Raw genomic sequence first — 12,137 nt, 5'->3', positions numbered from 1 at the left:
TTCAACTCTACTATTAGATACTGGAGATCGCGTGATTCCACACATACACAGGTGTACAACAATAGAACTTTAACTCGGACTGTAGTTCAAGCTCATAATAACTGTAATTTACAGTCGAATATTATGGCTTTATAATTGTATAGCTTTAGAGTGTGTCAATGTTAATTTAAGTGTCTTTTATTATCTTTCTATGTTCTTATCGCCTGAAGAAGTCATTCTTGACGAAACATGTTGCGTTTTTTCAAATAAATGTCATTGTGTTATAATTCTCGGGTTTAAGTCAGTTAATTTAGAAAAATGAATAAATATATATATATATAAATATGGCAGAATGATCATTGACTCGGTTAACATACATAGTTTTATGAAAAAATTGAATGATTAGAACCAAGATTTAATTAAAAAGGTTTTAATATAAACACACTACTAGTTTCGGCCTGTAACAGCCTTCTTCAGGTGACATTATAAAAGAAAAAAACACTAAACATTGAGGGTTAAAAGACTATGAACAACATAGACAGTCTTTATACATAATTAGTATGAAAACGTTGTAGTTGTATTTGAAGCTATTCTTTCATTTGTTGCATTGTTGGGAGAGTGCGTGCTTGCTGCATCACGTGAACACCAGTACATGATTACAGCTGAATGACTATCTGGGAGGTTGTAGCTTAAGTTGTTATTTAGATGAACAGGATTGAAGATGATTTCTCTAGATTCCACAATTTTTCTCTCTATTTCGTCACTGCAACGGAAGATGTTTGTAGATTTTTCCCAGCAGACTTTGTGACTTTGGTTATCATCATTAGGATTAGCCGAGAAAAGGATATGACTTGATAATGCACTTGCTCGCTGTCTCTTGTAAGTAATGTCTCTCATGTGTTCTTCCATACGCATTTCGACAGATTTGTCTGTCTGCCCGAAATAAGGAATATCGCAGTCACATAATATTTTATATATGCCAGGGTATTTGAGTTGATGATGACAAGGTTTTGGATGGCTAATTAAGGAACGGATCTTTGGAAGTGGAGTGAACAAGGTTCTGATATTGTATTTTTTTAGAACTTTTGCTAATTTATGTGAAACAGTACTTATGTAAGGAATAGATATATTGCTTTTGAATCTATTTGTTTCTTCTGAGTGATGTCTAAGAGGATTAAGAAGGAATTTGTTAATGATTTTCTTGGAATATCCATTAACTTCGAAAGAAGTTTTCAGATGGTTTATTTCTGTAAGCAGTTCATTTGGATCATCAAGAAGAGAACGGGCTCTATGTCCCAAGGTGGAAATTATTCCAAGCTTACGAGGAGGAAAATGATGGGACTGACTGTGCAGATATCTGTTGGTATGTGTGGGTTTTCTATATATCGATATTTTTAGCTTACCAGAAGAGCGAGTCAGTTTGACATCAAGAAAAGGCAAGGAATTATCCGTTTCAAGCTCAGCAGTAAACTTAATACTTTGATGTCGGCTATTGAGATGTTCAATATCAGAACCTTGTTCACTCCACTTCCAAAGATCCGTTCCTTAATTAGCCACCCAAAACCTTGTCATCATCAACTCAAATACCCTGGCGTATATAAAATATTATGTGACTGCGATATTCCTTATTTCGGGCAGACAGACAAATCTGTCGAAATGCGTATGGAAGAACACATGAGAGACATTACTTACAAGAGACAGCGAGCAAGTGCATTATCAAGTCATATCCTTTTCTCGGCTAATCCTAATGATGATAACCAAAGTCACAAAGTCTGCTGGGAAAAATCTACAAACATCTTCCGTTGCAGTGACGAAATAGAGAGAAAAATTGTGGAATCTAGAGAAATCATCTTCAATCCTGTTCATCTAAATAACAACTTAAGCTACAACTTCCCAGATAGTCATTCAGCTGTAATTATGTACTGGTGTTCACGTGATGCAGCAAGCACGCACTCTCCCAACAATGCAACAAATGAAAGAACAGCTTCAAATACAACTACAACGTTTTCATGCTAATTATGTATAAAGACTGTCTATGTTGTTTATAGTCTTTTAACCCTCAATGTTTAGTGTTTTTTCCTTTTATGTCACCTGAAGAAGGCTGTTACAGGCCGAAACTAGTAGTGTGTTTATATTAAAACCTTTTTAATTAAATCTCGGTTCTAGTCATTCAATTTTTTCATAAAACTATATATAAATATATATATATATATTATATAAATATATATGAATATCCTGTTGACTGCACCATTGTTAATAATTTGTGGGTTTTTATATTCCAGGATATTCATAGATATTATCTTAATATTATATTATAATATTATTATTAACATTAATCCTACCATAGAGATGATCTCTGTTTCTAACAATTGTTTTTTTAATTCCGAGTGCACCTATATGTTATTATATGCACAAGGGTTCACTCCAATTGGTGCAATGATCTTAACTCTTTCTTTCAGAATCCAAATAATCACTGACTCAAGACCAAAATACAAAATAAACACATTTAATAAAACAAAAACAATATATATACACTTCAAACAAATATTACATAACTAACTACAAATTAATTGGATCCAAGGCCTTTTAAAAACAAACTTAACACTTAAGACTAGACTATGATCCCACGCCTGAAGAAGTTGGACAATCCAATGAAACATGTTGCGTTTTGAATAAATTTAATTGTTATTCTAGTCTCGGTTATAGTCAGTATATATAAATATGAACATATCCCAGTACCGAGTTAATACTACAAATTGCTATATATATATAAATGAACCTGTATGATAATTACATGACTTTCAAAACTATACAAAAATATCATAAATACAATAAGTTTTAAAAGAGGTAAACCGTGAGTAGGTACACAATAATATCGGTACACAATAAATAACGGAAAAAAACTCACGTAGAAAGATTATTTATTAGTATAATTTTTGCCTGTGTGTCACAGGCATCCTCAGTCACAAAAGTCAGTTTCTCATGGAACGCCTTTATAAAGAAACATGTGAAACTCTACTTCATTCTCGTAACTTAAATAGATCCGACGACTTACGTCTGTCCCCTTTATGGGAGATAGTACTTTACAAATCAGCTAATCTTTCCTAACTTTTTATTGTATTAATTTTTTTTTTTTTTTTTTTTTTTTTTTTTTAGGAAAGTTATTGATCTTTTTAGTTATCTTACACCAGCTACTTAGGTGGCGCTTTTTGGAATTGTCAGTTAGTGTTTAATTTTGAGCTTAATGTACTGAGGATGCCTGTGACACACAGGCATCCTCATAATAAATAATCTTTCTACGTGAGTTTTTTCCGTTATTTATTGTGTACTGATCATAAATAAAATTTGCAAACTTATGAGTTAGCCTTTAAAAAAAAAGAAAGAAAGAAAGAAAAACTTTAAAATATTTTATACTAGACCAAAAATTATAGTATTGTCTAGTAGAATTTACTTTCACTAATCAAGAAAAAAAAATTCTACAAACACTAAACAGTCCTTATACAGCTTCCAGATAGTTTCATGTTCTGCCCCTTTTTTATGCAGGGTCAGTAACAAAGAATATTTTGAAAACAATATTCTTTGAGATAATGGTAAGGTATATCAACTACTAATGCATTAAAGAATATCATTTCATGTGTTTTCCTCTCAGAGCTTAGCCACAACCTTAGTCCATAAATGGATGCCAAAAGGACTATACTTTCAACTCTTGAAAAATGAAACCAATAGGGCTTCTTACAGCATTTAAACTAGTCAGCTAGACAAATTATTATCACAATCACTTACTGTTACAGTCCTCCATATCCCTTCTTCAGTCGTTTGAGGCCATTTGAATTTTTTTGCCTCTTCAATGGTCTGACACTGGTCATTTTGAACCTATTAAAATTACATTTAATACAGAATCAGAGGTCTAGGAGAATAGGAGAAGAGTGTCATTACTTAAATAAACTAAAATACTACTTAATGAGTTAATGAGCTCACATAATAACAATATTATATATATTTTTTTTTTTTCAAAATTAAATATATATATATATATATATTTTATTTATTTTTTTTTCAAAATTAAATATATATATACATACATTTTTTCCCCCCCAAACTCAAACACACAATTCATTCTATCCACTAACCACTTTACATGCAAAGAGCCTGCTTTTCACTCCCTTGCTCATACCTTCCATACACAGCTTCCAATATCTATTGTTCTACTTCCATCATCTCCCCATTCTATGAAAAATCTCCACATTTAACTCAACAATTCCTTAGCAACATTTGTCTCAACTATATTATTCCTTATCCTCTTCTCAAGGGCCTACAAATGGCATTTCTGAGATCTGTCCAAAGACCAACTAGGTTATTTCAGTCCTCTCTAGAACGTCTCCAGTACATCCTCATCCTTACAAAAATCAAGTGACCAGAGTTGAGCAAAGTAATCCTCATGTGGACTGATTAAGACCTTATATGATGAAACTATAACCGATTTACTTCTATGGTCCTCCTGAAATGTAGAATCATTGACATAATCCACTATAATATTCTCCAAATTTTAGCAATGTGACCATGAGCTTCAGGTTCATGTTCACCATCACTCCCAGATTCCTCATCCTTCTACCTCCTTCAAAACATGTATACTCTGCATCCCATCGTTGTTTATCAAATTTCAAAACCTTGCACTTAACAATATTGAAATCGCAACTCTACTCACGTCCACTTGCACACTCTATTTGGATCCTCTGTATGGCCACAATATCTGTTCTACCAGTTTTAACCAACTCTGCATCATATGCAAGCTCCTGTTAAACCTGTCCCAATAATATTAGCAAAAGAAATTAAATAATAATTACTGAAATAAAGAGCCACCAGGCTTCACTTCGGCGATGTAAAATTATAAAATTATTTAAATTAAGGGAATATTAAATCCCACATTATTTCAAAGCCGAATAAGAAACTCAAAGATAGAAATCCAAGATCCAAGAGTTTCATGCCGAATATATAGCAAACTATAAAAGTTTCTTATATTATGTTGGAGGTTTAATGGACTTTTTACAGCACTCACAAAGAATTAAAATAGAATTTAATACTTCCTATATTTCGTCCTAGTCACTAGGACATCTACGGGGATTACAAAGACAATTAATGTAACATGCACACAAAAACTTACAATACTAAGCCCAACCATGTGGGTGACAATAAAGTCCTATCTAGGTGGAGCGCCCTCTAAGGGCAGTTGTAGGTGGGACCTCTGGCGATGACTGTTTCCCAAATCTTCGGAAGCTTAATGCAACCGTATTTGTTAAGATTTGGTTGGTTTTTGAGAGCTGCTGCTGCTTCTAAGAAAAGTCTCTCTTTCTTGAATTTGCTGTGGTGGAGCATGGTGGTTTTTTTCCATGATACTCTGTGGGTGGTGTCCAAAACATGGTCAGCCAAGCCTGAATGGCCATAGTTGTGTTTAACGATGTACGACTTGTGTTCCTCTAGGCGGATGGATGCTGATCTGCCTGTCTGTCCAAAGTACGCAAGCTTACAGGAACAGGGTACTTTGTAAACTCCAGGCAGAGAGAGAGGAGGGAGCTGATCTTTCGTAGAACGGATAAGGGTAGCCAGTTTGCGGTAGGGCTTATATGCTGTGTGTAGGTTATACTTTTTTAGTATCTTAGCTATTTTTTCCGAAGTGCCACGGATGTAGGGTATGGTGATGGCATTTTTAAATTCTTGTTGATGAGAGGGACGGGGAATGGGGGAGGAATTGATTATTTTTTTGATACTGTGTTCGCTGTAGCCATTGGAGAGGAAAGTTCTGTGTAAGTGGTTAAGCTCAGTAGTGAGGGCGGTTCCACTGGAACAAAGATTGTGGGCTCTCTTGGTAAGGGTTTTAATGATGCCATATTGTTGTGAGGGGTGGTGGTGGGAGAGTTTGTGAATGTATCTGCCTGTGTGTGTGGGTTTTCTGTATACAGTGAAGGCAAGTGTATCATTAGGCAGGCGCGTGACTAAGGTGTCTAGGAAGGGTAAACAATTGTTCTTTTCCTTTTCCATAGTAAACTGGATTCTTGGATGTAGGCTATTGAGATGACCAAGGAAGGAATCTAACGTGTCTGGGCCATGAGGCCAAATAGAGAACACATCATCTACATATCTTAGCCAGATAGAAGGTTTGAGTGGGGCTGAGTCTATGGTCATCGCCAGAGGTCCCACCTTACATTCCAGGCCACCTACAACTGCCCTTAGAGGGCGCTCCACCTAGATAGGACTTTATTGTCACCCACGTGGTTGGGCTTAGTATTGTAAGTTTTTGTGTGCATGTTACATTAATTGTCTTTGTAATCCCCGTAGATGTCCTAGTGACTAGGACGAAATATAGGAAGTATTAAATTCTATTTTAATTCTTTGTGAGTGCTGTAAAAAGTCCATTAAACCTCCAACATAATGTCCTCACAGCACTTAAGCCTCTACACAAGAAGTATAAAAGTTTCTGCAGATGGTAGCATAAGCTAAAACACATGGTTCAATACCAGGGCAACTCGTAGCAAACGTGGGTACAGTTCTGATCACTATTCTTAGTATTTCCCATAATGTAAAACACATGGAGATGTGTTTTACATCTCCATGTGTTTAACATGGATATGTAAAACACATGGAGATGTATGATGTTATACATTATGGTGGAAGGTCACTACCCAGACCGGTTTCGACCTTTATTGAGGTCTCACTGATGAGACCTTTATCGAGGTCTCATCAGTGAGTAGGTAGACCAGATAATACTGAGATTATAGCGAAGTGAACTTATATACTTTGCTATATGAGTTGTCAAACAGGTGCATCAATAAATTACTGAAATAAAGAGCCACTAGGCTTCACTTTGGTGATGTAAAATTATAAAATTATTTAAATTAAGGGGATATTAAATCCCACATTATTTCAATGCCGAATAAGAAACTCAAAGATAGAAATCCAAGATTTTCGTGCCGAACATATAGCAAACTATAAACGTTTCGGCAGATTGTAGCGTAAGCTAAAACACATGGTTCAATCCGCTGAAACTTTTATAGTTTGCTATATATTCGGCATGAAACTCTTGGATCTTAGATTTCTATCTTTGAGTTTCTTATTCGGAATTCGGAAATATTCAGAAAAAAATCCCACATTTGAAATAATGTGGGATTTAATATCCCCTTAATTTAAATAATTTTATAATTTTACATCACTGAAGTGAAGCCTAGTGGCTCTTTATTTCAGTAATTTATTGGTGCACCTCTTTGAAAATTCATATAGAAAAGTATATAAGTTTTCTTTGCTATAATCTCAGTATTATCTGATCTACCCACTCACTGATGAGACCTCAATAAAGGTCGAAACTGGTCTGGGTAGTAACCTTCCACCATAATGCATAACATCATACATCTCCTAGAAGATTATATTATGGGAAATACTAAGAATAGGGATCAGAACTTTATCCACCTTTGCTATGAGTTGCCCTGGTATTGAACATGTGTTTTAACTTATGCTACAATCCGCCAAAACTTTTATAGTTTGCTATATATTCGGCATGAAACTCTTGGATCTTGGATTTCTATCTTTGAGTTTCTTATTCGGCTTTGAAATAATGTGGGATTTAATATTCCCTTAATTTAAATAATTAAATAATAATGATTCCAAACAGTTACCAAATTAGATGCCATCCAGTAATCAAAGGCCTTTGCAAAATTTAATAAACTATACTAATGCATATGTATCTCCCTCATGCAATGCATTTGTCACCGTGTTGTAATTATTATCTTCATCAGATCCAATCCCCCATGGAGTCAAAGGACATATCATGTGCAGTCCCAATACAACATACACAGTTCATCATAGTCTCAGGCAATGCATTATTGTCACCCACCAATCTCTATGCAAAAAACCTACTCTTCATTGCCCTATTCACAATCTCCTTATGCATTCTGGAAATGGCCTGCTGTTCTATCCCCCATTTTATGAAAAACCTCACCCATATTAATCTGGAAATAATCCCTTACCAACTTATGTCTCAATCATATTCCTCCTCCCTTCCTCCTCATATTGATACATTTGACTCTGTAAACTGCATTTCCTCAATCCTTCTTACTCAACATTCCAGAGACCAGAAACTACATTATTCAATAGTCTCTGGACGCTTTCCAATATCTCTTCATCCTTTTGGAAACCAGACGATGAAAGATGTGTATGTACAGTAATCCATATATGGTCTGATCAAAGCTTTATACAATGCAATCATAATTTCCATACTTATCATATCATAAGTAAGGAATCATATCTACATAGTATCTCCACATCATTGCCAGAATCTGTTTTGCTATCCTCTCAATTTTAGCAATGTGTCTCTCTCTTAAACTTTAGGAACTTATCTATCGTCAACCCAGATCTCTTATCTTTTCCACCTCCCCTAAGATATCACCATCATTTGTAATCTCTATTAGTGTTCCATCCTTGATTCCCTAAGTTTAAAACCCTTACACTTTGCAACAATGAACTGCAAACCCCCACACAGTTACCCACTGACTCAGTCTATTCTAGTCCTCTTGCAAAGCCACAATTCTTCTCATAATGCAGATAATGCTAAGTCTTCAACTTAGCATTATCTGCAAACAACTACTTATCACCATTCCACCATTCAAAGTGTTTCCACTATCAGTAACACAGAAGTTAAATCAGAAATGACCCCCCCCCCCAAACAGACCCTTGGGACACACCATTAGTAACTTCCTCTTCCAGGATATTACTTTCCCATACACAACTTCTGAATATCTATCAGATAGCCATTCAATGCACTAATCTATTATCGAACTCCATCCATGCCATTTAACTATCAAATTACCATGTGGTAATCTATCAAAAGCTTTTACAAAATCTAAGTACGAAGGTTGTTTAAAAAGTTTGGTCAAAAAAAAAGTTAAACACATTTTTTTGGAAAAAATCATCTTTATTTCTCAACATAGTCTCCATTGAGGCTACACATTTGGTCCAACGAGTTTACAATTTTTTCATCCCATCTAAAAAGTAGGAATTGTCAAATTGTACAAAATAGTCATTGACAGCCTTGATGACATCCTTGTTCGAAAAACATTTTTCCCACCAAGCCAAACATTTAAGTTTTGGATCAAGAAGAAGATATACAGGCCACGTCTGGTGAATACGGTGAATGTGGAACCAATTCGAACCTCAATTCATGCAATTTTGGCATTGCGATGGCTGATGTTTGGGGATGGTGCATTGTCTTGATGAAAGAACCCTTTTTTGTGCACCAATCTTGGCCATTTTTCTTCAGTTCTTCTTTTAAATGGTCCAAAAATGATACATAATTGACTCCTATTATTGATTTTATTGATACATAAATGACTCCAAGGATGTCATCAAGGCTATCATTGACAGCCTTGATGACATCCTTGTTCGAAAAACATTTTTCCGACCGAGCCAAACATTTAAGTTTTGGATCAAGAAGAAGACATATAGGCCAAGTCTAGTGAATACGGTGGATGTGGAACCAATTCGAACCTCAATTCATGCAATTTTGTCATTGCGATGGCTGATGTTTGGGGATGGTGCATTGTCTTGATGAAAGAACACTTTTTTGTGCGCCAATCTTGGCCATTTTTCTTCAGTTCTTCATTTAAATGGTCCAACAATGATACATAATTGACTCCTATTATTGTCTTACCCTTTTCAACTAGGCTATCATGATAAATCCTTGGAAATCCCAAAAACAGTAGCCATCACCTTCCCGGCTGACAAAACGGTCATCACTTTTTTTTGTGCTCTTTCACCGGGCATTGTCCACTGTTTTGACTGCTGCTTGGACTAAGGTGTGTAATGGTGGTGGATCCAAGTTTCGACTACAGTCACGAATCAACACAAAAAATCCTGTGAATTGTGATTAAACATCGCCAAACACTATGGTGAAATCTTTTGGCATGCATTTTTGATCCACAATCGCGGCACTCATCATGCACACAGCTTTTTCATGTGCAATTTTTCATGCAGATATTATACACCTGTTCAGTTGAGATGCCTACAATCTCAGCAATCTCACACACTTTCATCAGCGGTCTTCCATAACAATACCATGGAGTTTGTCAATCATTTCCTTCATAGTGACCTCAGTCGGGCATCCGGAGCATGCTTCATCTTCGATGGACCACATTTAAACTCATTTATCCAAAAATAAATAGTCTTTAATGCTGCTGCAGAATCCCCATGAACTGCATCTAACTCGGCTTTGATCTAAAGATTTTGTGCCATATGAAATAAACAACCTGTTATAGTTGTTGATGTAAATTTGTTAGAAAAAGCACTGATAGTTGCTTTCTCAAAGTCAACCTATAATGTTTTTAAGGTACTGAATAATCTGCTGTAAGTTAATTCTGATTTGCCAGGAAGCAAAGCAAAAAGCTGTCATAGAATCCTTGGGGAGGGGGGGGGTCTCATGCCAGTCCCAAGCCTGGATAAAGGAGGAGGGGTCAGTCAGATGAGTGTCAATGTTCTGACCATAAAGAATAAACACAATTGTTATCTGATGCATATACGATCAAACAGCTACAACATGCGGGATCGGATGCTGCCCGGATCAACAAGGTCCACGATACCAATTGAGCGATCGAGGGTTGGATCAAAAAGTGGGATACCGAAAGGAAACAGAAACTGAAACTAACAGAACTATTATCAGTAGGAACATCAAATGTATGGACACTTTGAATGATAGGGAAACTAGAATTACTTCACGAGGAAATGAAGAGATATCGGTGTGATATACTAGGACTGGCAGAGTTGTGATGGACATCAGCAGGAAAGATAAATAGATGCGAAGTCATATGGTCATGGCATGACACCAAGCATGAAGCAGGAGTTGGTTTCCTTCTTAACAAAAAAAAGCTAGAAAATCACTCTCAGGCTACAAACCAGTCAATGAACAAATTATAGCAGCAAGATTTCAAGCAAAACCATTTAATATATCAATAGTCCAGATATATGTACCCATATCTGACAGCACAGATGAAGATATTAATTTATTTTACAAAGATCTGACAGAGACAATAGAAACAATACCAAAGCAAGATGTACTAATTGTTGAAGAAGACTGGAATGCCAAAGTCGGAATATAGAATGATCGTTGGGAAAGAGTCATGGGAAAATATGATTTTAGAGAAAGAAATGAACGAGGTGAATAAATGTTAGAATTTGCTGTGGACCACAAGTGATCTGTAACACAAGATTCCAGCAAAAGGAGTGTAGAAAATGGACGTGGCAATCGAAAGATGGGAAAACCAAGAACATGATTGATATGATTATAATTAAAAGAAGATGGATAACATGGCACAGCAGTGTCAAACTTTTCAAGGAGCAGATATGGACTCAGATCATAGTTTAGTGACTGCAAACATCAAGTTGAAATTAAAAAGGAAAATATAAACCCCATCATCAGAAATGAAGAGAGCAAGAATAAGTGAAGCAGAAATAGGAAGAAGGTACAGAACAGTATTAGAGGAGAAACTTAAAAGTGTGGACAAAGAAAAATATTCGAATCTAAGAGTGAAAGGAGTACTGACGGAGCTAGAAGATGCAGTTGAAGAAACAGTACAGAAGAAGAAAAGATCAAGAAGAAATGGATTAGACACGAAACACTGAAGTTAGTACAGGAGAAAAGAACATTGAAGATAAGAAGGGATACATAAGAACAAATAGAGGACCAATATAGAAAAAAGTGTAATGAGGTGAAAAAAGCAGGATAAAATGAAATGGCTAGAAGCCCAATGCAATAATATAGAACCTATGGAGAGCATAAAACTAGGGAGGTGTACAAAATAATTAGAACCATTAATAGAAGGTGGCAACTAAAACAGACCACAGTTAAAAACCAAAAAAGCAAAGTATTGATGAATAAAGATAAAATTTTACAGAAATGGACAAGACACTGTAGTGAGTTATATGATAAAAAGCTAGATTTAGATAACGTTGGGAAACTGACTGAAGAATTGAAGCAGGTATCACCACCAGGTAATGAGTATGATATGAAATCACTCGGAAATGATATGATATGGAAAATGTTTCACGTCGTAAATGTTTACAGTGAAAATGTTTCCTACAGCGAATTTTCCTATGGTGAAAATGTTTACAACGAATTTTCC

At 35.6% G+C, this 12,137-nt stretch overlaps 1 protein-coding gene across 1 annotated transcript in view; it reads right to left on the bottom strand.

Moving 5' to 3' along the window:
* The window catches only part of LOC150108410 (endosome/lysosome-associated apoptosis and autophagy regulator family member 2-like), a 477,226-nt gene that overhangs the window by 399,882 nt on the left and 65,207 nt on the right, over nt 1–12,137 (bottom strand). The window contains exon 5 of the mRNA XM_090390460.1: nt 3,763–3,852. Coding sequence (XP_090246586.1) covers nt 3,763–3,852 — 90 coding nt within the window. The remainder of the gene's footprint in view (nt 1–3,762; nt 3,853–12,137) is intronic.

This window comes from Typopeltis vanoorti, chromosome 3 (assembly GCF_054136105.1).
Source record: "Typopeltis vanoorti isolate ZY-2024b chromosome 3, IOZ_Tvanoo_1.0, whole genome shotgun sequence".
Taxonomy (NCBI): Eukaryota; Metazoa; Arthropoda; class Arachnida; order Uropygi; family Thelyphonidae; genus Typopeltis; species Typopeltis vanoorti.
Note: the sequence above shows the minus strand (reverse complement) of the source record. Positions and strands in the feature narration are given on the sequence as shown.